General features: G+C 42.7%; 1 protein-coding gene across 1 annotated transcript in view; it reads left to right on the forward strand.

The window, feature by feature from the left end:
• Positions 1 to 24,230, forward strand: part of LOC117511412 (cadherin EGF LAG seven-pass G-type receptor 3-like) — an 88,731-nt gene extending 64,501 nt beyond the window's left edge. The window contains exons 11-13 of the mRNA XM_034171442.1: positions 14,642 to 14,830; positions 17,547 to 18,609; positions 23,758 to 24,230. Coding sequence (XP_034027333.1) covers positions 14,642 to 14,830; positions 17,547 to 18,609; positions 23,758 to 23,785 — 1,280 coding nt within the window. The 3' untranslated portion in view covers positions 23,786 to 24,230. The remainder of the gene's footprint in view (positions 1 to 14,641; positions 14,831 to 17,546; positions 18,610 to 23,757) is intronic.
• The last annotated feature ends 3,622 nt before the right edge of the window (positions 24,231 to 27,852 follow it).

A 27,852-nucleotide genomic window follows, 5' to 3' on the forward strand; every position in this document is an offset into this window, starting at 1 on the left:
CTGCACAACTCTCATCAATATTCACATATACTGCGTAACAAAATACCAAATTACTGTTAATTATTCAGACAATCAAATCACCTCTGATGTGTGCTGACAGCATGTGTCCCTCACCCGTCCTCCTTCACAGGCACGATGTGTCAAACCCAGGCGCGGTCCTCAGCGTCTCACAAACGAACATCACAAGGTCGAGTTTCCGGCAATTCTGCTTGAATCACACATGGCTTAAATGCAGAACGCCATCTCATTATCTGCTTCAGCTGAAAGTCTTTAAGGTTGCACGTGAGCATCATCCACAGGTGCTGCATATCACGTTGATGAGGGTGAAGGACTCTTCTGCCAGCACCTTCTCCACAGACAATAAATCAGTTTGCATACCACCTGGAGAGCAAAGAAAAGAAAAGAACACCAAAATGTCCAGCCAAACCCCCAACACACAACACGTCTATGTGTAACCTGGGCTTAATGCTGCTGACTGGCAGCAGGGACAGTGGACTTCACCTGTGTGTGGAACGTGAGCGAGGCGTGTCTGTGAGGACATCAGTGGAACTAGCAAGACGCAGCTCAGTGGACATCATTCTGAAAGTCCATGAGTGGTTGTTCACACTTTTCTTATTTTATGTTTTTTATATTTATTTATTATTTTAAGTGCCTTTTCTGCCAAAAGTCAGAGGAATTTTCACAGTCTCTTTCACAAAATAACAATATAATTGTCCACATTCATCCCGAGCGCTGTGTGCGCAAACGTGTTGTAATTTCAGCCGGACTCCAGACGGCATTCAGCGGACAGTCACGCAGCCGTCATGTTGGGAGGACAAATTCAGTGGGATTCCACAGGAGAAAATTATCACCTTTTCAGCTGTTTTCGTGCGTTGTTGCGTCTCCGCCTCTTCTCCACCAGTTGTGCGCCAGTGAGATACTACCCTAAGGATCCTCCAAACAGACCTAGCAGCAAAAACATCTAATTGTTGTCTTAGGTCACTGGTTATCTTCCAGGTTTCACAACAATACAGTAAAATGGGAAGAACCAGGACCCTGTAGACTGGGACCATCATTCTCCTGCAAAGGTATTGACATTGAAAAACGCTTGTGCCCAGTGACATCATGACTCCATACGGTCTTCACAGACAGAGAATAAGCTGAGACATGAGACAGGACCTCCAAAGAATTCTTAAGTCAAGGCCTGATAATACGCTTATTGAGAGACCTGATATCTGGCACCATCGCAAGGAGGCCGTTCATCAAAACAACTACCGCTAACCCCGGTAGGCTGACCACTGAAGTCATCAGACCAAAATTACAGCACATGTATCTATGCACCAGGTGCCCTATAGATCACTGGGAGGGCTTTGTATCAATTGAAGAGTCACTTTGGGAAAATCAGATGAGTATCCCTTGCATTCTCAGGAAATGTCAGTGATAACTCTATGGGTATTTGTTACATTTCTCTGCATGTGATCCAGTGTGCAGTTGCGTCAGTGCTGAGGAAACTGGAGAAGGCTAAGAGGACGCCTACAGTGAAGAAAATAAGTATTTGAACACCCTGCGATTTTGCAAATTCTCCCACTTAGAAATCATGGAGGGGTTTGAAATTTTCATCTCAGGTGCATGTCCACTGTGAGAGACATAATATTAAAAAAAAATCACAATGTATAATTTTTGTATGTTACTGCTGCAAATAAGTATTTGAACACCTGCCAGTCAGCAAGAATTCTGGGTCACACAGACCTGTTAATTTTTCTTTAAGAAGCCCTCTTATTCTTTGCTAACAAAATTTTAACTATTAGAGAAAAAATTACTCATAACCATCCCAAAGACGTATCGTTATCTTTGGCTGCTTTCAGTGATGCCGGTATTTGCTTAGATTCTTTCTCTCCGATTGTTCTGTCTGAGTTATTTTCATTAGTTACTTCATCCAAACCATCAACATGTTTATTAGACCCCATTCCTACCAGGCTGCTCAAGGAAGCCCTACCATTATTTAATGCTTCGATCTTAAATATGATCAATCTATCTTTGTTAGTTGGCTATGTACCACAGGCTTTTAAGGTGGCAGTAATTAAACCATTACTTAAAAAGCCATCACTTGACCCAGCTATCTTAGCTAATTATAGGCCAATCTCCAACCTTCCTTTTCTCTCAAAAATTCTTGAAAGGGTAGTTGTAAAACAGCTAACTGATCATCTGCAGAGGAATGGTCTATTTGAAGAGTTCAGTCAGGTTTTAGAATTCATCATAGTACAGAAACAGCATTAGTGAAGGTTACAAATGATCTTCTTATGGCCTCGGACAGTGGACTCATCTCTGTGCTTATTCTGTTAGACCTCAGTGCTGCTTTTGATACTGTTGACCATAAAATTTTATTACAGAGATTAGAGCATGCCATAGGTATTAAAGGCACTGCGCTGCGGTGGTTTGAATCATATTTGTCTAATAGATTACAATTTGTTCATGTAAATGGGGAATCTTCTTCACAGACTAAAGTTAATTATGGAGTTCCACAAGGTTCTGTGCTAGGACCAATTTTATTCACTTTATACATGCTTCCCTTAGGTAGTATTATTAGACGGTATTGCTTAAATTTTCATTGTTACGCAGATGATACCCAGCTTTATCTATCCATGAAGCCAGAGGACACACACCAATTAGCTAAACTGCAGGATTGTCTTACAGACATAACGACATGGATCAATCAATCAATCAACTTTTTTCTTATATAGCGCCAAATCACAACAAACAGTTGCCCCAAGGCGCTCCATATTGCAAGGCAAGGCCATACAATAATTATGAAAAACCCCAACGGTCAAAACGACCCCCTATGAGCAAGCACTTGGCAACAGTGGGAAGGAAAAACTCCCTTTTAACAGGAAGAAACCTCCAGCAGAACCAGGCTCAGGGAGGGGCAGTCTTCTGCTGAGACTGGTTGGGGCTGAGGGAAAAAACCAGGAAAAAGACATGCCGTGAAGGGGGGCAGAGATCGATCACTAATGATTAAATGCAGAGTGATGCATACGGAGCAAAAAGAGAAAGAAACAGTGCATCATGGGAACCCCCCCCACAATCTACGTCTAAAGCAGCATAACCAAGGGATGGTCCAGGGTCACCCGATCCAGCCCTAACTATAAGCCTTAGCGAAAAGGAAAGTTTTAAGCCTAATCTTAAAAGTAGAGAGGGTATCTGTCTCCCTGATCTGAATTGGGAGCTGGTTCCACAGGAGAGGAGCCTGAAAGCTGAAGGCTCTGCCTCCCATTCTACTCTTACAAACCCTAGGAACTACAAGTAAGCCCGCAGTCTGAGAACGAAGCGCTCTAATGGGGTAATATGGTACTACGAGGTCCCTAAGATAAGATGGGACCTGATTATTCAAAACCTTATAAGTAAGAAGAAGAATTTTAAATTCTATTCTAGAATTAACAGGAAGCCAATGAAGAGAGGCCAACACGGGTGAGATATGCTCTCTCCTGCTAGTCCCCGTCAGTACTCTAGCTGCAGCATTCTGAACCAACTGAAGGCTTTTTAGGGAACTTTTAGGACAACCTGATAATAATGAATTACAATAGTCCAGCCTAGAGGAAATAAATGCATGAATTAGTTTTTCAGCATCACTCTGAGACAAGACCTTTCTGATTTTAGAGATATTGCGTAAATGCAAAAAGGCAGTCCTACATATTTGCTTAATATGCGCTTTGAATGACATATCCTGATCAAAAATGACTCCAAGATTTCTCACAGTATTACTAGAGATCAGGGAAATGCCATCCAGAGTAACGATCTGGTTAGACACCATGCTTCTAAGATTTGTGGGGCCAAGTACAATAACTTCAGTTTTATCTGAGTTTAAAAGCAGGAAATTAGAGGTCATCCATGTCTTTATGTCTGTAAGACAATCCTGCAGTTTAGCTAATTGGTGTGTATCCTCTGGCTTCATGGATAGATAAAGCTGGGTATCATCTGCGTAACAATGAAAATTTAAGCAATACCGTCTAATAATACTGCCTAAGGGAAGCATGTATAAAGTGAATAAAATTGGTCCTAGCACAGAACCTTGTGGAACTCCATAATTAACTTTAGTCTGTGAAGAAGATTCCCCATTTACATGAACAAACTGTAATCTATTAGACAAATATGATTCAAACCACCGCAGCGCAGTGCCTTTAATACCTATGACATGCTCTAATCTCTGTAACAAAATTTTATGGTCAACAGTATCAAAAGCAGCACTGAGGTCCAACAGAACAAGCACAGAGATAAGTCCACTGTCTGAAGCCATAAGAAGATCATTTGTAACCTTCACTAATGCTGTTTCTGTACTATGATGAATTCTAAAACCTGACTGAAACTCTTCAAATAGACCATTCCTCTGCAGGTGATCAGTTAGCTGTTTTACAACTACCCTCTCAAGAATCTTTGAGAGAAAAGGAAGGTTGGAAATTGGCCTATAATTAGCTAAGATAGCTGGGTCAAGTGATGGCTTTTTAAGTAATGGTTGAATTACTGCCACCTTAAAGGCCTGTGGTACATAGCCAACTAATAAAGATAGATTGATCATATTTAAGATTGAAGCATTAAATAATGGTAGGACTTCCTTGAGCAGCCTGGCAGGAATGGGGTCCAATAAACATGCCGATGGTTTGGACGAAGCAACCAATGAAAATAACTCAGACAGAACAACCGGAGAGAAAGAGTCTAACCAAATACCGGCATCACTGAAAGCAGCCAAAGATAACGATACATCTTTGGGATGGTTATGAGTAATTTTTTCTCTAATAGTCAAAATTTTGTTAGCAAAGAAAGTCATGAAGTCATTACTAGTTAAAATTAATGGAATACTCAGCTCAATAGAGCTCTGACTCTTTGTCAGCCTAGCTACAGTGCTGAAAAGAAACCTGAGGTTATTCTTATTTTCTTCAATTAGTGATGAGTAGAAAGATGTCCTAGCTTTACGGAGGGCTTTTTTATAGAGCAACAAACTCTTTTTCCAGGCTAAGTGAAGATCTTCTAAATTAGTGAGACGCCATTTCCTCTCCAACTTACAGGTTATCTGCTTTAAGCTACGAGTTTGTGAGTTATACCACGGAGTCAGACACTTCTGATTTAAAGCTCTCTTTTTCAGAGGAGCTACAGCATCCAAAGTTGTCTTCAAAGAGGATGTAAAACTATTGACGAGATACTCTAACTCCCTTACAGAGTTTAGGTAGCTACTCTGCTCTGTGTTGGTATATGACATTAGAGAACATAACGAAGGAATCATATCCTTAAACCTAGTTACAGCGCTTTCTGAAAGACTTCTAGTGTAATGAAACTTATTCCCCACTGCAGGGTAGTCCATCAGGGTAAATGTAAATGTTATTAAAAAATGATCAGACAGAAGGGAGTTTTCAGGGAATACTGTTAAGTCTTCTATTTCCATACCATAAGTCAGAACAAGATCTAAGATATGATTAAAGTGGTGGGTGGACTCATTTACTTTTTGAGCAAAGCCGATAGAGTCTAATAATAGATTAAATGCAGTGTTGAGGCTGTCATTCTCAGCATCTGTGTGGATATTAAAATCGGCCACTATAATTATCTTATCTGAGCTAAGCACTAAGTCAGACAAAAGGTCTGAAAATTCACAGAGAAACTCACAGTAACGACCAGGTGGACGATAGATAATAACAAATAAAACTGGTTTAAAACTGGATGACCTCTAATTTCCTGCTTTTAAACTAGATAAAACTGAAGTTATTGTACTTGGCCCCACAAATCTTAGAAACATGGTGTCTAACCAGATCCTTACTCTGGATGGCATTACCCTGACCTCTAGTAATACTGTGAGAAATCTTGGAGTCATTTTTGATCAGGATATGTCATTCATTACGCATATTAAACAAATGTGTAGGACTGCTTTTTTGCATTTACGCAATATCTCTAAAATCAGAAAGGTCTTGTCTCAGAGTGATGCTGAAAAACTAATTCATGCATTTATTTCCTCTAGGCTGGACTATTGTAATTCATTATTATCAGGTTGTCCTAAAAGTTCCCTAAAAAGCCTTCAGTTAATTCAAAATGCTGCAGCTAGAGTACTGACGGGGACTAGAAGGAGAGAGCATATCTCACCCATATTGGCCTCTCTTCATTGGCTTCCTGTTAATTCTAGAATAGAATTTAAAATTCTTCTTCTTACTTATAAGGTTTTGAATAATCAGGTCCCATCTTATCTTAGGGACCTCGTAGTACCATATCACCCCAATAGAGCGCTTCGCTCTCAGACTGCAGGCTTACTTGTAGTTCCTAGGGTTTGTAAGAGTAGAATGGGAGGCAGAGCCTTCAGCTTTCAGGCTCCTCTCCTGTGGAACCAGCTCTCAATTCAGATCAGGGAGACAGACACCCTCTCTACTTTTAAGATTAGGCTTAAAACTTTCCTTTTTGCTAAAGCTTATAGTTAGGGCTGGATCAGGTGACCCTGAACCATCCCTTAGTTATGCTGCTATAGACGTAGACTGCTGGGGGGTTCCCATGATGCACTGTTTCTTTCTCTTTTTGCTCTGTATGCACCACTCTGCATTTAATCATTAGTGATCGATCTCTGCTCCCCCTCCACAGCATGTCTTTTTCCTGGTTCCCTCCCTCAGCCCCAACCAGTCCCAGCAGAAGACTGCCCCTCCCTGAGCCTGGTTCTGCTGGAGGTTTCTTCCTGTTAAAAGGGAGTTTTTCCTTCCCACTGTAGCCAAGTGCTTGCTCACAGGGAGTCGTTTTGACCGTTGGGGTTTTACATAATTATTGTATGGCCTTGCCTTACAATATAAAGCGCCTTGGGGCAACTGTTTGTTGTGATTTGGCGCTATATAAAAAAAATTGATTGATTGATTGATTGATTGATTGATTGATTATTCTGCACTCTTTACCTGTATTAATTGCACCTGTTTGAACTTGTTACCTCTATAAAAGACACCTGTTCACACACTCAATCAATCACGCTCCAACCTATCCACCATAGCCAAGACCAAAAAGCTGTCTAAGGACACCAGAGACAAAACTGTAGACCTGCACAACACTGGGATGGACTACAGGACAACAGGCAAGCAGCTTGGTAGAAGACAACAACTGTTATGATTATTTATTAGAAAGTGGAAGAAACACAAGATGACTGTCAATCTCCCTTGGTCTGGGATTCCATGCAAGATCTCACTTTGTGGGGTAAGGATGATTCTGAGAAAGCTCAGAACTACACAGGAGGACCTGGTCAATGACCCGAAGAGAGCTGGGACCACAGTCACAAAGATTACATTCGTAACACATGATGCTGTCATGCTTTAAAATCCTGCAGGGCAGCAAGGTCCCCCTGCTCAAGCCAGCACATGTCCAGGCCCGTTTGAAGTTCACCATTGACCATCTGGATGATCCAGAGGAGGCATGGGAGATGTCTATCTCGGCTTTCAATGCTTACCAGTCCTTTAAGTATCAGTGAAATTGTGGAGAGCTGGACATGTCCAAACTTGTCCTCTGACACGCCGAAACGGAGGTGTTCATTTGTCCCGCTTCCAAAGCGAATCGGTCTTTATGCGCGAAGCCTCCACGCGGCTTTCCATGACAAAATCTCTTGTTAAAAGTGAAATCTGCCGGAAAATGGCTGATGTCTAGCTCTTGTGATAACCAGAGAAAGAGCACACGACGGTCTTGTATCCACAGTGCCATCCGTTTAGAAATGGTCCGGTGGCTTGTGCCGCATCGTCGCAGCTTGGAGCGCGGCGCGCCGAGTGTCCTTAAAGGGGTCCTTAAAGCTGTACTACCAGTCCTTATTCTCTGTGAAGTCGTAAAATTTTCACCGAAAGCCAGATAAATTTTTCGAATGGTTTCCAGGTGCCAGTCTCTAACAGCTTCTGAAAAAATTCTGATGGAAAAAAAGTCCTTTTCATTCCGCCATTTCCAGACAATGAAAATCCAACGAGGGGGCGGGACCACTCCTTCCCAAGGCGTGCTCACAGGCGAATGATGTCACCGACAGGCGTGGAAAAACTCATGCATGCGCACGAGGGTTAAAGCATGTCTGACGTAAAAACATATGAATGAAATCCATATCCAAGCCGTTACTTTATTGACAGACCTCGTAGAGCTTTTTGGAATCAACTCCACTTAGCATGTTTAGAGGATGAGAACAACCCCAAGAAAACCATCCCAACCGTGAAGCATGGGGGTGGAAACATCATACTCTGGGGGTGCTCTTCTGCAAAGGGGACAGGACGACTGCACCGTATTGAAGGGAGGATGGATGGGGTCATGTATTGCGAGATTTTGGCAAACAACCTCCTTCCCCCAGTAAGAGCATTGAAGATGGTTCATGGCTGGGTCTTCCAGCATGACAATGACCTCAAACACACAGCCAGGGCAACTAAGGAGGGGCTCCGTAAGAAGCAATTCAAGGTCCTGGAGTGACCTGGCCAGTCTCCAGACCTGAAATCAATAGATAATCTTTGGAGGGACCTGAAACTCCAAACCTGAAAGATCTAGAGAAGATCTGTATGGAGGAGTGGACCAAAATCCCTGCTGCAGTGTGTGAAAACCTGGTGAAAAACTACAGGAAACGTTTGACCTCTGTAATTGCAAACAACGGCTACTGTACCAAATATTAACATTGATTTTCACAGGTGTTGAAATACTTATTTACAGCAGTAGCATACAAATAAATTATTAAAAATCATACATTGTGATTTCCTGATGTTTTTTTTTTTTTTTTAGATTATGTCTCTCACAGTGGACATGCACCTAAGATGAAAATTTCAGACCCCTTCATGATTTCTAAGTGGGAGAACTTGCAAAATCACAGGGTGTTCAAATACTTATTTTCCTCACTGTATGTATCACCTGGCTGTGGCAGCTGGATGGCTGATTTTGAGAAGTAGGGTTGTCTACCCAAGTAGTTGCCAGCCAGGATCCAGGGCATGTCCATAGTGTGGTGCATGCAGCACAGACCTGATCTGAGGATCTGGACACTTCCAGGTCTGCAAGTCTCAGAGTTCTGATACTGGTGCATATCCACATGAGCCCCCTCAGGTATGAACCTGGGTCCTGCCATCCAGTGGAAGGTCCTTCAGTACCATTGCCATGGATAAGCATCTAAATGGCTTTTCCACATCTCTTTAGGAATCCGTGTTGTCCTCCGATGAAAGGCAGCAGCAGAGACACAAGGTGCAGAAACAAGAAATCGCCTGGTATTTGATTTTTAGCTCACCTGGACCAAAGGTCCAGCGTGTGTAAACATCTTTTTCTCTGAACCCGCTGGACCAATGAACCTGAAACTTGGTGTGCATTTCCATGGTGACCATCTTGAAAATCTCATATATAGCCATTTGTCAGCCATTTATGCAGCAATTGCGCTGAAATTTTCCACACGGGCAGCAATCAGGAAGCCCAAAAAGATATCTCACAGAGGAGAACGCGGTTGTTGTTTACTTCCGACTTTCCCGTGCATGCACACAGACTGGTGGGCAGAAAATTCCAGACTCCAAACAGATGTGGTGAGAAAACTCATGGGAAGATGACTTCAGACTACTTGTCAACTCTTGATCCCAAAGATCGAAAGTGATATTGTGAGAAATTAAATCCTGGAGACAATGACTGTGAAGGCTTTCAAGTCTGCGTGGAGACACACAATTATTTTATCAGTGGTCATGTGAGGGAATGCTGTAATCAGCCTGCTGCTGCAGACGTTGATGTTTATCTGGGCTCTTTCTACTGTCTGGTCTCTTCTTTGTGTGGTGTGTGAGGGGCTCAGCAGCAGCAGGATGTGTTTTGACATTGAGGGACTTTTTAAACACGGTCCAACAAAGACACTCCTGCACAGTCCAGTGCGCATCCATGCATCAGGCTGCAGTTCACCTGTGCTGACCATCGATTTCTATTTAATCCACTAGATGGCAGATGCAGCCCGTGAGCTGTTGCCAGGCAACCGCCATCTTGCTTAGCATTATTGCATGTCGTCAGGCATTAGATTAAATATAAACTGATGATGTGCTGACTTAAACTTGGGTTAAAGTGATCTGAAAATGCTGTTTTGGGCAGCCTTTGGGTGCAACGACAAGCTGACAAAGGATTGTGAAGTGAGCTTTCCTAAGTGAGTGTTATATGGAATTGACTAAAATTGCTGAATAAAGGTTAGAAAATGATTTATTTTGTTTGTGTCGATCTGTATTCTGTAAAGTAGTGACTTCAGTTTTACTGCCTGAATGCTTTGTTGTGATAAATATTAAATTAGAAGTCTCACTTTCATAAGTCTCAATTTATCCCTTTTTAATTAGCCTCGAGGGTTTTTAACACATCAGGTTTTCCATCCTGAGATATTCTGTAACAGCAAATTCATAGAATGGAAATATTTTTTCCTCTCAATTTGGTGGGCCACATGACAGTCGCTTTGACTTTGTATATTCTACTAATATAAGAATATACATGAGAGATTAATTTCTTTATGATATACTCCATATTCCAGTGTAGTGTTTTCAGATTTCTTTCAACTTGGTCCAAAAATTATTGAATAATCTTACTTTCACCCTGGCTGGCGTGGCTGTTTCATTTTATTTATTTCATTTGAAATTTTCATGGAGAAGCGCTCTGTAAAAGCGGTGCTGCAGATGGGTTAAGAGCAGTCTTTAATATTAATATCTTTAATATAATGCAAGCGTGTGAACCTCTTACTTTTACCTCTGATTGTTATCTTTAACTAGCCTCATAAAGAAATTAATTAAGGATCAAACTAGTATCTTGTGTCGTGGCAGACATAGTGTGTTTGACAAACTGATGGTATTATTTTCTATCTTGCTTCACAACATCTGGACTGGGACGAACAAATTCATTCAAGTCTACAACCCCAATTCCATTGAAGTTGGGACGTTGTGTAAAATGTAAATAAAACAGAATACAATGATTTGCAAATATTCTTCAACCTATATTCAAATGAATACACCACAAAGACAAGATATTTAATGTTCAAACTGATAAACTTTATTGTTTTTGTGCAAATATTTGCTCATTTTGAAAGGGATGCCTGCAGCACATTTCAAAAAAGCTGAGACGGGGCAATAAAAGACTCGGAAAGTTGATGAATGTTCAAAGAACACCTAATTGGAAACAGGTGAGTGTCATGATTGGATATAAAAGGAGCATCCCCAAAAGGCTCAGCCATTCACAAGTAAAGATGGGGTGAGGATCACCACTTTGTGAACAGCATGAAAAAAATAGTCTGAACATTCAGTTGCAAGGAATTTAGGGATTCCATCATCTACAGTCCATAATATAATCAGAAGATTCAGAGAATCTGGAGAACTTCCTACATGTAAGTGGCAAGGCTGAAAACCAACACTGAATGCCCGTGACCTTCGATCCCTCAGGTGGCACTGCATTAAAAACCAACATGATTGTGTAAAGGATCTTATTGCATGGGCTCAGGAACACTTCACAAAACCATTGTCAGTTAACACAGTCCGTCGCTACATCTACAAGTGCAAGTTAAAACTCTACCATGCAAAGTGAAGCCATACATCAACAACATCCAGAAACGCTGCTGCCTTTTCTGGGCCCGAGCTCATTTGAAATGGACAGACGCAAAGTGGAAAAGTGTGCTGTGGTCTCATGAGTCCACGTTTCAAATTGTTTTTGGAAATCATGGACTTTGTGTCATCTGGACAAAAGAGGAAAAAGACCATCCAGATTGTTACCAATCAATCAATCAATCAATCAATTTTTTTTATATAGCGCCAAATCACAACAAACAGTTGCCCCAAGGCGCTTTATATTGTAAGGCAAGGCCATACAATAATTATGTAAAACCCCAACGGTCAAAACGACCCCCTGTGAGCAAGCACTTGGCTACAGTGGGAAGGAAAAACTCCCTTTTAACAGGAAGAAACCTCCAGCAGAACCAGGCTCAGGAAGGGGCAGTCTTCTGCTGGGACTGGTTGGGGCTGAGGGAGCACAAAGTTCAAAAGCCAGCATCTGTGATGGTATGTGGGTGTGTTAGTGCCCATGGCATGGGCAACTTACACATCTGTGATGGCACCATCAATGCTGAAAGGTACATCCAGGTTTTGGAGCAACACATGCTGCCATCCAAGTAACATCTTTTTCAGGGACGTCCCTGCTTATTTCAGCAAGACAATGCCAAGCCACATTCTGCACATGTCGCAACAGCTGGCTTCGTAGTAAAAGAGTGTGGGTACTAGACTGGCCTGCCTGCAGTCCAGACCTGTCACCCATTGAAAATGTGTGGTGCATTATGAAGCGCAAAATATGACAACGGAGACCCTGGACTGTTGAACAACTGAAGTCATACATCAAGCAAGAATAGGAAAGAATTCCACCTACAAAGCCTTTAACAATTAGTGTCCTCAGTTCCCAAACACTTATTGAGTGTTGTTAGAAGGAAAGGTGATGTAACACAGTGGTAAACATACTGTCCCAGCTTTTTTGAATCGTGTTGCAGACATCCATTTCAAAATGAGCAAATATTTGCACAAAAACAATAAAGTTTATCAGTTTGAACATTAAATATCTTGTCTTTATGGTGTATTCAATTGAATATAGGTTGAAGAGGATTTGCAAATCATTGTATTCTGTTTTTATTTACATTTTACACAACGTCCCAACTTCATTGGAATTGGGGTTGTATTATATAAACAGTCTGATTCTCTTCTGTATTTGTTTTGACAAATACTGGCTCTACAAATGTGGGACTGAGTTTGAATAAATGTAACAGCACGGAACATACAGATTTATGGTGAAACTGTCTTGAAAACACTGATCATGCCCATCGATTTCGATTTATGGCTGATTATCAGACGCTCACCAAGATGGTGGCGGCACTCTGGCAACAGCCAGCGAATGAGCGGATTGTCCTGGTCCTCCATCTAGTGAGTAAATAGAAATCGATGGTGCTGACAGAGTCATTAAATGCAGCAGTTCTGCATGTGCACCCAGTGCAAGGTTGAAAAATTCATGGAGGAAAAACAACTAATGTGGAGCCAAAAGTTTCTCTGTGACCAAAAAAAAGAAAAGCCACCACAATGAGGTGGCCGCTTGCATTATGTAATTATATACACTTGCACGTTGATTACATACACTTGTGTTGATGTAGATCAGGTGTGATGCACTGTAATATCCAACTCGGAAAAATGTGCGAGGCTCAAAATGTTTTGGCATCCCCTTGTGGTGTGTGTGTGTGTGTGGATATATATATATATATATATATATTTTTTTTTTTTTCCCCATACATTTTAACAACTGGAAAGCCATTTTGACAACCGGTGAGTCTAACTTTTCACCTTGTGTGCATCCGTTGTCTGCAAAATGGCTCTTTTGCACGCTCCCGTTCTGCAAAAATGCTCGTCTTTAGGAATGTTAAACTGTGTTTGATTCCAAAAGAATGAACCAAAAATCAGATCATTGTTAGTTTGCAGCCCTCACAATAACTTCAGTCACAGCTTATCACCTAAATGTGGAGCTGCACAGAGGAGCCAAAGGAAAAAAGAAAATATTACAGAAGGGGAGGGGGTTCGTTTTGAATGTGATGACTCTGAACACCGGGTGAGCTCATGTGATCCCATGTTCCACCTGCACTGGACACTTCTGAGCCAAACCACATGCGATCATAAATGCTTGCAAAGTCAAAATCTTGGAAACAGATTGTCATCCATCTGGATGTGATGTGTTGATGCGTTTTATGCACGGCGCTAAGTTGATCCTTCAGCATGTGATGGATCACAGAGTGCACGCTTTGAACCGTGACATCTTCAAATACTACGCACAGTCAGTGGTTGAATATGTTTTCTGCCTCCCAATATGGCCCTCACACCGGTGCACTCCGGCGCATGATGTCATTGTGATGCCTTCTATGGGTTTCGCAAAATGTTTGGTCTTGACCTTGTTATGACCCCTGGGCTGTGATCATGCCCACTTTTCCAGTTGTTACTTTAAACATCTTCTTCTCAGAAACCACTGAAACAATGAAGCTGAAACTTGGTGTGCATGTTCCTACCCATGAGGACACCAAAGTTTGTTTGAAGCGTTCCAATCCAATTTCAAATTTGGCTGCCATGGCAGCCATATGGAAAATACAACCAAGAGCCATTGGTCAGCAGTTTTTAAAGATACTGAGGTGCACTTTGGTACAAGGGGAGCTAGTAGATAGCTCCAAAACATATCTGATGACCTTGACCTTGATACCATCTTTGGAGTTTGGCCATTCCCACTTTTCTAGCTGAAACTGTGATGTCTTCTGTCATCCAGGTGAACTACAGTGTCTGTGGCGCTATTTTTTAAAAATCATTAAGTCATTCTGTGTCTCCTCATGGTTTTAGTCTTCTGATTCACCTGTGAAAATTGCAGGTGTTGTTTAAAGATAAACCAACACGAAGAGCAGATCAGTTTCTTTGTTAACAAAAGATCCTGTCCTACAAAGTGGACACATTAGTCATGATGAAATGTAATGGTATCTATTCCAGGCTTGCCTTGAACCTTTTCACCAAGTTTAATGAAGATTAGTTTGTTGGTTTTTCACTAATCCTTCTCCATCCAGATGTTGCCACAGGTGCAAACATGCCCTCCTTTGTGGGGATGATGGTAGAAAATTCATTAGAATCTACAAAGTGTCTGTTCTTTTTGTGCGTGTCAGACCTGGATGGGAATGACCTTCTGTCCTATTGGCCGGCATTGGAGGAGTGCGACACCATGCAGAAGTGGGGGTCAGAGCACCCCCTGGGGGTGGATTACAGCAAGGACGCTGCTAACAACAACCAGTCCGACACAGCGCTGACTAGTGGAGACGAGAATGGCCCCACAGAACCACACAGACACCGCAAGGGTGAGAACAACTACAACAACAACAACAGCAACAAGTTGGCATGCAAATACAAAAGCTGTCCCCTCTGAAAGTACTAGAACAACAAGGCCTGTTCATTTGTTTTTGCTATAACTGAACTGAAGACATTTCAGTTTGAGATCAAAAGTCCTTTATTGGCCTGAAGGCCCATCATGTACCATAGCATGAAGAGGATAAGATTCTACAAGTAACCCTGGACAGGACTCCAGTCTGTTGAGGGTTACTTCACCAGGCAGGGCTGGTACCCGTTTACAGTTAGGTGGACTGGGAGAATGCAGATGAGGTGCCTTGTCCAACTGACACAGGCAGGCAGCCTGAAGCACATACCTGGAATCGAAACCCAGTCTGCAGTGCATCTGGAAAGTATTCACAGCACTTCACTCTTTCCACATTTTGTTATGTTACAACCTTATTCCAAAATGGATGAAATCCATTTTTCCCTGAAACTTCTACACACAATACCCCATAATGACAACGTGAAAAAAGGTGTTTTTTTTTTAGATTTTTGTAAATTTATTAAAAATGAAAAAAAACTAAGAAATCCCATGTACAGGAGTATTCACAGCCTTTGCCATGAAGCTCAAAATTGAGCTCAGATGCATCCTGTTTCCACTGCTCATCAGTGAGATGTTTTTACAGCTTAATTTGGTGTCCACCGGGTTAAATTCAGTTGATTGGACATGATTTGGAAATACACACACCTGTCTACATATAAGGTCCCACAGTTGACAGTGCGTGTAAGAGCACAAACCAAGTATGAAGTTAAAGGAATTGTCTTTAGACCTCAGAGACAGGATTGTGTCAAGGCACAAATCTGGGGAAGGGTACAGAAACGTTTCTGCTGCTTTGAAGGTCCCAATGAGCACAGTGGCCTCCATCATCTGTAAATGGAAGAAGTTTAGATCCACCAGGACTGTTCCTAGAGCTGGCCGCCCTTCTAAACTGAGCAATCAGGGGAGAAGGGCTTTAGTCAGAGAGGTGACCAAGAACCCAGTGTTCACTCTGTCAGAGCTCCAGCATTCCTCTGTGTAAAGAGGAGAACATTCCAGCAGGACAACCATCTCTGCAGCAATCCACCAATCAGGCTTGTATGGTAGAGTGGCCAAACGGAAGCCACTCCTTAGTAAAAGGCACATAGCAGGCACCTGAAGGATTCTCAGACCATGAGAAACAAAATTCTCTGGTCTGATAACACAAAGATTGAACTCTTTGGTGTGAATGACAGGCGACATGTTTAAAGGAAACCAGCCACCATCCCTACAGTGAAGCATGGTGGTGGCAGCATCATGCTGTGGGGATGTTTTTCAGCGGCAGGAACTGGGAGACCAGTCAGGATTGAGGGAAAGATGAATGCAGCAATGTACAGAGACATCCTGGATGAAAACCTACTCCAGAGTACTCTTGACCTCAGACTGGGGCAACGGTTCATCTTTCAGCAGGACAACGACCATCAGCACACAGCAAGATATCAAATGAGTGGTTTCAGGACAACTCTGTGAATGCCCTTGAGTGGCCCAGCCAGAGCCCAGACCTGAGATTGAACATCTCTGGAGAGATCTGAAAATGGGTGTGCATCATCCAGCCTAATGGAGCTTGAGGGGTGTTGCAAAGAGGAATGGGCCAAACTGCCCAAAGATAGGTGCACCAAGCTTGTGGCATCATATTCAAGAAGACTTGAGGCTGTAATTGCTGACAAAGGTGCATCAACCAAGTATTGAGCAAAGAGTGTGAATACTTAAGTACATGTGGTTTCTTAGTTTTTCATTTTCAATAAATTTGCAAAAATAATAATAAAAAAACTTTTCATGTTGTCATTATGGGGTGTTGTGAGTAGAATTTTGCGGAGGAAAAGTTAATTTACACCATTTTGGAATAAGGCTGTAACATAAAATGTGGAAAAAGTAAAGTGCTGTGAATCCTTTCTGGATGCACTGTAGATTGGTCATCCAATTCCTGTCCCACAGAGCCACCTGCTCTGCAAAATGCTAAGAGATGAACATGAAAAAACAGTTCAGGAGGCGGACTTCTAGTTATACCTCATGTTTTCTTGATAAAAACTAACACCTTTCATATCAGACCACCCAGTTATTGGCTTAAATATGTCGTCCTGCAATTGCTGCATCAGCATCACCAGATTGTTTTTTTCCGTCTTTAGTTTAGGCTGTTCCAGTGTTGTATTGTGCAGAATAACAAACAGTTTCTGGTAAATGCATTAATGTAAAGCGACACAAATCTGAGGGAACGTGAACCGGCATGTTGGAGCTGTTCAGGTTGTTTTGCACAATGATGTTCTTTTTGTTCCTGTCAAAGCATTCCCTGCACTCGGTTTTACAGGAGGTGGTTGTTTGATAGTTTGTATTAATCAGAAACTAATGATATTCATGAGACTTGGTGAAAAGGTTGGGATGAACCTGGAATAAAAATTGTGACATTCTGGTGTGGATACAGTTATCATAAAGGGGCAGAGTCAGGATGCTTTCTTTAAACAGTCTTTTGAAGATTTCAAGAAGGAACATTTACAAAGTCGTCTAATTACTGGCACAGTTTTATTTCTTTTTTTTTTTCTTTTGTCTGATTGTTAATGAACATCAAACCAGGACTTCAGTTGATTTTTCAGGCTTTTAAAAAAATCTCAGTATTCTTATTAAAGACTCCTTTCTTTGTTTCTCATTTTCACACTCTTTCACTCTCATCCCAGGTATCCTGAAGAACCGCCTCGGCTGTCCACCAACAATCCAGGGTCTTTCAACCATGGGCCGGGCCCCCAGTGAGCTTAACTGGTACCGAACGTCGACTCTGGGCCACCATGAGGTTCCTGCAGCATCTTATGGTCGCATGTACTCGGCCACAGCGAGCGGAGGTACAGGCTCCCTCTCCCAGCCGGCATCACGCTACTCCTCCCGGGAGCACCTGGACTCGCTGGCCCGGAGGCAGCTGTCCAGGGATCCGTTAGGGAGGCAAACAGTAGGAGGGTCAAGGGACCGACTGGACTCCCGGGGCTCCAGGGACAACCTGGATCTCTTACCCAGAAGGAGAGAGCTCGGGCTGGTGCAGGGTGTGGGGCTGGGTGGTTTGGGGTTGGATCATCCACGAGTCTCATTATCCAGGGAGAACTTGGCAGGTTCCAGAGACAGACTGGACAACCATCGTATAGGCAGCGCCCACACCTCTCGAGAGGACTTGAGTGGGAATGGAGGAGCTGTCGGAGCAGGATTAGAGGGCTACCTCAGCGGATCCAGGTCCCAGTTCAACTCACTAACTCGACGACACGCGTCCTCCCGGGACCACCTAGGGGGGACGCTGATGAGCAGTCGGTCAAGAGAGCAGCTAGAGACCACCGGAGGAGGCGTGGCTTCCGGGGCTCAGCCTTGTCGGGAGTGGCTCCGCTCCCTGCCTCCTCGCCAGCCCTCCCACCCAGACCAGCCTCCCTCCTCCTCCCCGCCGCCCCCCATCTCAGAGGAGCCTCAGCAAGAGCAGCTCCCCCCACCCACTCACATTCGGGGACGACTGGACTCTGCACCTTCATGTAGGTACCCTGCCGCCCAGGGGGCAGCCACACATCAAAACGCTGTGGGTCGACAGCCATCCAGTGAGCACTTGGATATCCTGTCCTCCATCCTGGCATCATTCAGTTCCAGCACCCTGACTCCGCCCCCTGCTGCCTCTAACCCTGGGCCCGGCAACTCTACTCATGGACCATCTCCCTCCCCACCTCACTCTCTCACCTCCCACAGCATTTCTGAAGTCTCTCCTGACTCAGAGTAAGTTAATTTGTGTGTAGAATTCATTTTCCTTCACCATTCTCCTCTCATCATTTTTGTTTTTCCAACCACTGACAAGTGATGCTGTTCTGCAGAAGACTTTTACAATGAACAGTAATTGTGACTTTTGACCTTTTTGACCACCAAATCAATAAGCTTCTTGAAGTGTATATAACTACCACACATACCAAGTTTGACAAGAACCAGCAGTTAAAAAAATAAGATGTTGCACTCAAGATTTTTACAAAGTCCACTCCAGTGACCTTGACCTTTGACCTTCTGACTCCCTAATCAGTAGGCTTTTTGGGGTGACTGTGTGTCACGTATATTCCAGGTTTTTTCCGCAGAAGGCTTTTACAAAGTACAGTATAGTGATTTTAACCTCTTGACCCCAAAATCAATAGTCTTCTTGGGGTTGCCGTGCCTAGCACACACACCATGTTTGGTGACAATTGGACAATTTAAAAAGAAGTTATTATGCTCACAAAAGTTTAATAAAGTATGCTCCAGTGACCTTGAGCTTTGACCCTGAAATCAGTAGGCTGTTTGGGGCCACTATGTAATGCATGTGCCATGTTTGTTAACAGTTGTGCCTGTACAACTGATGTTATCTCACTCACAACTGAAATGTCACCTACCTGACTGACTGACTGACTTGACTGACTGAGTCCTTGCACACAGTGATTTCTGGCCCTCTAGCTGCCAACATGTGAATAACACATTTGCAGTTGGTTATTTTAGCTTTCTATCACAGCATATTGAGATTTATAGCTAATAATGAAAATGAGCTCACAGGGACGACTGTCAGCTTCAGTTTGAGGGTAATTACACCACGTCAAAAGAATTTTGTTGACCTTTTTATGTTTGATCCTCCATTTTTAAAGCTCCATTTTTAGCTGCCTTCTGAGCCATTTCATGGACACATTTGTTATTCCCTCATTTTCTGGTTGACAGACCAGCAGATAAATGATGGAGAGTTCATAGTAAGTGTTACATGTTGTTTGGAGTTCAGTTATGTCAATTATTTAAACATGTAGAGCGTGGCACAATATGGGAAATGTGTGTGCAGCAGGCTGTCCTCTCTCTGAAGACGTTACAGGATTCATTAGCATAAACTGGAGAGACGGTCATGCAACAATTTCTACATCTTTTGGGTTTTTTTAAAACCCCAATTCCAATGAAGCTGGGATGTTGTGTAAAATGTAAATAAAAACAGAATACAATGATTTGCAAATTCTCTTCAACCTATATTCAATTGAATACACCACAAAGACAAGATATTTAATGTTCAAACTCATAAACTTTATTGTTTTTGTGCAAATATTTGCTAATTTTGAAATGGATGCCTGCAACACGTTTCGAAAAAGCTGGGACAGTATGTTTACCACTGTGTTAAATCACCTTTCCTTCTAACTACACTCAATAAGCGTTTGGGAACTGAGGACACTAATTGTTGAAGCTTTGTCAGTGGAATTCTTTCCTATTCTTGCTTGATGTACAACTTCAGTTGTTCAACAGTCCGGGGTCTCCGTTGTTGTATTTTGCACTTCATAATGTGCCACACATTTTCAATGGGTGACAGGTCTGGACTGCAGGCAGGCCAGTCTAGTACCTGCACTCTTTTACTACGAAGCCACGCTGTGTAACACGTGCAGAATGTGGCTTGGCATTGTCTTGCTGAAATAAGCAGGGACGTCCCTTGGATGGCAACATGTGTTGCTCCAAAACCTGGATGTACCTTTCAGCATTGATGGTGCCATCACAGATGTGTAAGTTGCCCATGCCATGGGCACTAACACACACCCATACCATCACACATGCTGGTTTTGAACTTTGCACTGGTAACAATCTGGGTGGTCGTTTCCTCTTTTGTCCGGAAGATACAACATCCATGATTTCCAAAAACAATCTGAAATGTGGCCTCATCAGACCACAGCACACTTTTTCGGGCCCAGAGAATGTGGCGGTGTTTCTGGATGTTGTTGATGTATGGCTTTCACTTTACATGTAGAGTTTTGACTTGTAGCGACGAACTGTGTTAACTGACAATGGTTTTCTGAAGTGTTCCTGAGCCCACACAGTAAGATCCTTTACACAATGATGTCAGTTTTTAATGCAGTGCTGCCTGAGGGATCGAAGGTCACGGGCATTCAATGTTGGTTTTCAGCTTATGTGTAGAAAGTTTCCCCAGATTCTCTGAATCTTCTGATTATATTATAGACTGTAGATGATGGAATCCCTAAATTCCTTGCAATTGAACGTTGAGAAACATTGTTCTTAAACTGTTGGACTATTTTTTCACGCAGTTGTTCACAAATTGGTGATCCTCACCCCATCTTTGCTCGTGAACGGCTGAGCCTTTTGGGGATGCTCCTTTTATACCCAATCATTACACTCACCTGTTTCCAATTAACCTGTTCACCTGTGGAATGTTCCAAACAGGTGTTCTTTAAGCATTCATCAACTTTCCCAGTCTTTTGTTGCCACTGTCCCAACTTTTTTGAAACATGTTGCAGGCATCCATTTCAAAATGAGCAAATATTTTAGTTTATCAGTTTGAAAATTAAATATCTTCTCTTTGTGGTGTGTTCAATTCAATATAGGTTGAAGAGGATTTGCAAATCATTGTATTTTGTTTTTATTTACATTTTACACAACGTCCCAACTTGATTGGAATTGGGGTTGTAGACTTGAATGAATTTGTTCGTCCCAGTCCAGATGTTGTGAAGCAAGATAGAAAATAATACCATCAGTTTGTCATTACACTAACCTAACCCTAACAAACAAAAAACGTGACAGGCCCTATCTTGAGAGTCTGTGTGAAACACAAGTGCAGGCACATTTGATTCACGTCTGCTCATATGTTCCTATTAACACTGCATGAAATCAAGTAAGCACTGAACACAAAGAGACGGGACGTCATAGAGGAGGTGTGGATGTAACACAGGCTCAGAGGGTCACTGCCTTTAAGAAATATTTTGCAACATTTCCACCATCTTTGATTGTTTTGTTCGAGCAAGCAGCCAGCTGACATCACACTGCCAATTTACTCAGATCAACAGTCGCCCTGTCGCATCACTCAGCATAAATTAGACTTTTCGTTTATTTTGGCCCCGTCTAGCCAGTGGCAGAGCGACCGTCATCTCCAGTGCTTAATTTGTAAAGTGGGAGGTCCCGGAGCTAAACTGGGCATGTATTGTAGGCCTAACACTAGTCACACCAAATCCGGATAGAGTACAAATTCCTCAGTGGTCCCTCGTTTATCACGGGAGTTACGTTCTCCGCGTTCACACCAGGCGCGACGCGAGCGACTGCAGCCACAGGTTGCCATGTAATCCCAATGTAAGGACGCGTTTTGGCACCAAACCGTGCAGCGCAACGCAAGTGAGGCGACACGAGTGAAGCGATTTTGAGCGTTTGTGGCGCGATATTGCGTCGCGTCACGTCGTGTTGCCCTCCTCCCCAAGTTGAAAAATCTTAACTTTTTCGTCTCGTCGCTCCGCGATGACCAATCAGGGACTGAATATGTAGTGACGTGGAGATGTCTGGAGTTTGACTGAAGATGTGAACATGTCCTGTGTCTGGTAGCAAGCAGCCTGTGAGCAGGACTTATGTCTCTTTTGTCCTTTATTTCACAATTATGACAGAGTTTTTGGAGCGAGCAGCAGCCCCACAGCAGCGGAGTTTCGTTCTTTCTTTTTTTACTTTTTTACGTGCGCGCGCGAGTGAATCATCTGTGTGGAGAATATTTTATTAATTAACTACACAGATGTATAATAAAACAAATGGTGACTGGTTTCTAAACACAATTATAACAGAGTTTTTTGGGGGAGGAACGAGCTGCAGCAAGCAGCGGAGTTTCTTTTTTTTTTATTATTATTGTTTACATGTGCGCGCGTGAACGGGACAGTTGGTCCTCAAACTGGGTCCCGCAGAGGCGGAGGGACCGCAGAAAGCGGCCGTCATCCAGACGCAGCTCCTGCAGCAAATAATGATACTCTCTGTATTGGGATTTCACAACAACTCGCTCCGTGTGATCAAGGTCCGTCATGATGACTTGACGCCAAGCGGAATGGAAGCTCCTCCTATTTGATGACGCACCGGGGCGAATTTTCGCAGCGAAAGTCCACCCAAGCAGAGCGACACACCGGGCGAAGGAGGCGCGTCCGTCGCCACGCGACCCCCACGAATTTGTAGCGTCTGATCGCGCCCGGTGTGAACGCGGCATAACCCGTGATAAACGAAATCCACGAAGTAGCGCTATTTTTTACACTTATTATAGATGTTTTAAGGCTGTAAAACCCCTCACTACACACTTTTCTCAAACAGGCATTAACATTCTCTCACTTTTCTCTCTTGTGTAAACACTCTTTTTTCTTCTGTGCGAGAAGATTATAAACAGACACACGCAGAACACAATGCGCAGCTCTCCCTTCGCTCACTGCCTCCGGGGGTACGTCCGAGGTTCCGGAGCACGCTCCGGCTTGCTCCCCCTCAAATTAAGCCCTGGTCATCTCTTGTTGCTGCAAAACGCCCAGAAGGTCGTCGCTTTGCCTCTGTCGTTTGTGACTAATGTGACCGTAGGGTTAAGTTCCCTTTCACAAATGCTGCTTCATGGTGGTGTCCCTTTCTCATGAGTGAGTTTGACCAAACCACATCGAGGTCTTCCCAACAGCATGTCTGCGCCGCTCCGAAGTGCATACCTCACCATGGTGACCTGAAAAAGGTTCAGAAAAATCACTTTTCAGGGGCGGTCCCTGTGGTGCAGACACACAAAGACGGCAGATCCTTAAAATGGCCTGGTAGTTCCTGTCCTGGAAACAGCTTTATGAGGTCAAGAGAAAACTGGGAGGAGCTTATGAAGTCATGGTTTCTCTTGACCTCATTGAAACATGAACGTCATCAAAAAGTTAGCAGGTTGGTTTTAACAAAAAAGACCAAAAAAACCCCCCCAAAAAAACAACAACCTGCAACCTCGCAGTTGTAGTGTTAGATATGTGTATGTTTAGCTCCACCTCCACATCAGCCACAGGTACATCAGCACAGTTTAAGCTCTGCCTATTTGTACTCCACATTCACAGATGATTCAAATTGTTGGTGTAAAAGCTCATTGATGACTTCTTCTTCTTCTTCTTTCCTTCACCTCAGAGCCAACAGAAATGAAGGACAGTCTTGATGACAGCCTCCATATCCCATTATGCATTGCAGCAGTGCTCAGGCCATTTGGGACCAGGTCAAAGGTCACAGATGATCCTGACATACTGGTGCACTCTGGGACACTGGAGCAGAGGAGACAGAAGTGAGACGATGAAGGACGGCTCGTTCCGTGTAAACAGTTTGTTTGATTGTTTGTTTGTTTTAAGAAATTCCGACTGCCAACGAGCGTCTTTAGATGCTTCTCTGGACCAGAATGTCTGCTACCTAAAATCTCCAACAGCGTCTTCATGAACTCAAATATCAGCCAATCAAGATGACTTTAAAAAAAAAAAAAAAACTGTAAATAACGTTTTGGTTTTGGTTTTTTTTTATACAATTTTGTATCTTTTTCATTGGCGATGAAGAAGAAATTTCTTGTGGCATTTTCTTTTTTAGGATTGTGTCTGTGTGCGAGGTCGGGCGGGCTGTTATTGGAAGGGAGCGATCTTTCCTATTTAAAAAAAAAAAATCCCAAATTTCTCCTCCGTTGAAAAGAAGAAAACCTCTCACTTTTCCTCACATCGGTCAGCTTTGTGTATAGCAACAAACACAGGTCCAAAAATATGGGAGGAGATTCCAGTGTTCTGAGGGGAAAATATCACAGCAGTGATTGTAAATAGAGGACGCATTTATTATCAGAGGAGCAAAACGATTGTGCAGCGACAGATCACTGCTGGAGCTCAGCTGACGTGAGATTGTGCCGTGTCGTGGTTCCACTTCTTCTCTACGTGAATGTGATGTGGTCGTCCGCCTCTTTGTGCCTGAGGCCGTGTGATCCAGATCATGTCAGTCTGACTGTGTTCCAAGGTCGGGAGGGTAAAACTACAACTATCTGACCGACCGCCTCTGTGTAACAGTTTAAACACCTTGAGTTTTTTTTTTAACAAATCTCATGATGCATCTAGACTCGACCAGCCTGAGAAGGCACCACAGGGACCAGGACCATCCAGTACACTTGTTTACAAAACCTTTTCATGCAAATCCAAGCCAAAGGGACAACTGCTAGACATCGACACAGTGTTCTCTGTTCACATGTTCTGTCACAGTTGTGCAGGATGAAAAGGGTATAACGGATTATTTTTTACTTTTTTTCAAGTTTATAAAGTAACTGCCATAAGTACAGCTGAAGTGCAAAACTGTTTTTATTTTGGGTTTTCTGAAGTCAACACAGCTAATGATTTGTGTGAATGTCTGTTAGCAGGTGTCAGTTGGACCAGATGTCTTTTTTTGTTTGTTTTTACCAGTGATCTTCTGGCGGTATTCCCATTGAATAATTGAACACTTTGATTTAGTTGATTTAAATTAGATTTATTGAATTCCTGGCACTGACCTGACCTTTAAGCACAGTCCAGATATTTTAGATAGGATTGAGGTCAGGACCTTGGGATGGCCAAAATGTGTTTGACAGGCACAACATGTTGGATGTTTTCCATTTGTAGGACATATCGCACTGTTTTTGTTGTAAATCTCTGGTTTGTAGGACATATCACACTATTTTGGCCAGAATTGTCCAGTTTGTAGGACATGTCACGCTCTTTTTGCCACAGTTGTCCAGTTTGTAGGACACATCACACTCTTTTTGCCAGAAATGTCCAGTTTGTAGGACATATTGCGCTCTTTTTGCCAGAAATGTCCAGTTTGTAGGACATATCGTGCTCTTTCTCTGTAGGAAAATTCTGGTGCTGGACATATCGTGCCTGTTGGACATATCGTCCTGAAACAAGTCATTCAATGTTCCACACATTTTGTGCACAATGCAGAATGCATTTTGTGCAGGCCCCTTCTCAGGGCTCTGTGGACATGCTCCCCATTGCTTTTTTTCTGCATTCTCAGACAGTCTGGGAAGGGTCGTATCTCACTGGGCTGTGACTGTTGGGGAGTGATTGAAGACACAAAATTGCAACAAAACACGCAAATTAGCAACAATTTTTCACTTGGAATCTCACTGAAATTACATGATTGCAAACAAAGTGCTTAGGATGGCTGGGTGCTGCTGTTATACTGTTATGATGTGAATCGATGATGTGGAAATACAGCAGACTGTAAGCACAGGAAAAAAGCACTGCAAATAATAATAACATAAAATAAATGGTAAAGTAATAATAATGATAAATGGTTTGTGCGGTTGCAGTGCACTCACCAAGGGCAGAAACGTCCCACAGCTGCAGAGTGACACCCGCTCTGTCTCATCAGTGTTATTATAGATCCACTGTCCTCTCCTCCAGCATAGAAGGAGGAGTAGATACAGATGTCCTTCTTGTTTCTCTGGGATGACCGGTATGCGCTCCTCCACGCACTCGGGCTGAGGGATTCAGAAGTGCTCCTCTCCGTCTGCGAATTGCTGAGGATAAAACAATAAAGTATGGAACTTATTCCCATTGTGGTCCTTAAAAAAATACAAAGCATCAGTCTAGATTGTGTGGACAGGAGTCCTGTTGCCTGCTGCAACTGCATGCACGGCCATGCCGACAGCACAGACGGGGCTGCTGAAGTTACTTGGCCACTTCCAGAAGAGCTGTTTTAAACACGGGACATCTACAGTAATTCTGCATGCAGCAGTGTTCATCAGTCAGCCTTTGTTTTTGCAAGACCTTTCACATTTTATCACACCTTTGGTCAGCAGCTAAAACGCTGGTTGCAACCCCCTCAACACCCCCTCCCCCCTTTCCTCAGCTGAAGGTGGCCAAACAACTCTATGTATCTCTAAGTATCTCTATGTATCTTTAATTCCTAGCTTGTGTAAATCTATGATCCTCTGTCTCAGGTCCGCACTGAGCTCGTCGGGCTTTCCTGTTTTCATGTGTCAGTCAGGGAGTGCTGTCAATCAAACCCTTTTTTACATTGGAACAGAGAAGGTACCACCAGCTTGTAGTCAGTCAGCATCACTGACAGGAATGTACGAGGCTTTGGCAAATCAAAAGACAGTTTGGGACTCTCATCACCAAAGAATTAATCATCTAAGTGGGTGTTTGTGTACTTTAGACCCTGTGCTGATTTCTGAAAACCCAAAAAATTAAAACTTGTGCACTATTTTTTTTATTAAAGGTGTATTTTGTATAATTATTCTCTTCCAGACACCAAAAAAGAGAAATCATTGAAAGCCCCACGTTGCCATGACATTCACATCCTCGAGGAGTGTATGTAAACTTCCGACCATTAATGTGTTCATTTTGTTGTTTTCTAATTATGTTTTCGTGTTTTTTTTCTGTTATACTTTTGCCATAATGGCCACCAGAAACCGCTTTGCAGTTACTGAACATCAAATATTTAGTCACCATGGCAACTGATACAAGCGAGCGGGAACCGGAACACAGTCAATATGTTTACATAGTCTAATTTAAAAATGCTAATTAATACACTGACTTGACTTTTTTTATTGTGACTACTGCTAATTATAATTAATAATAATAATAAACCTCTACAGCTACAGAGAAATGAGATATAGATAAATATGGTCAAATCAGAGATGCCCAAATTCTTTAATTTAACCTGGATGAAGGACCAACAATAAATTATGTGTAAATTACATACAATTAAGCATATTCTGTAATTTTACCTCACAACAGGAAGGTCTGTGGTTCAAAACCCACCTGTGCCCCACTGGAGCTGCATCAGGAAGTGCATCCTGCACAAAACCTGTGCCAAATCCCCATACGGATCCAAACCAGGTCTGCTATGGTGGACCCTTGCAAAATGGAAGCAACCAAAAGAATCACAGTGTTATGTTTTCTACAAAGGTACCATCCTACAGCTAATGTATAATTTCATAATAATAATAATAATAAAATACTTTCAGATCTGCTTCATAGTGAGTTTTTAATTCAGAAGATCTTATCAATGCCAAGTGATCATCTGCTAAATGTGGCCCTCAGGCCCCAAATTGGGCATCCTTCAGTAAAATGAAGACTGAGTTTAAAAGTCAAAAATCAGAATGAGTGTTCGTGACATGTGACCAGGAGTGAAAGTGTTGAACATGATCCCAGACAAAAATCAAAATGCACAGTATGTTTGCCAGTGGGGATAGTCTGTTGGGGTATTACAAATATA

This window comes from Thalassophryne amazonica, chromosome 6 (genome assembly GCF_902500255.1).
Source record: "Thalassophryne amazonica chromosome 6, fThaAma1.1, whole genome shotgun sequence".
NCBI lineage: Eukaryota > Metazoa > Chordata > Actinopteri > Batrachoidiformes > Batrachoididae > Thalassophryne > Thalassophryne amazonica.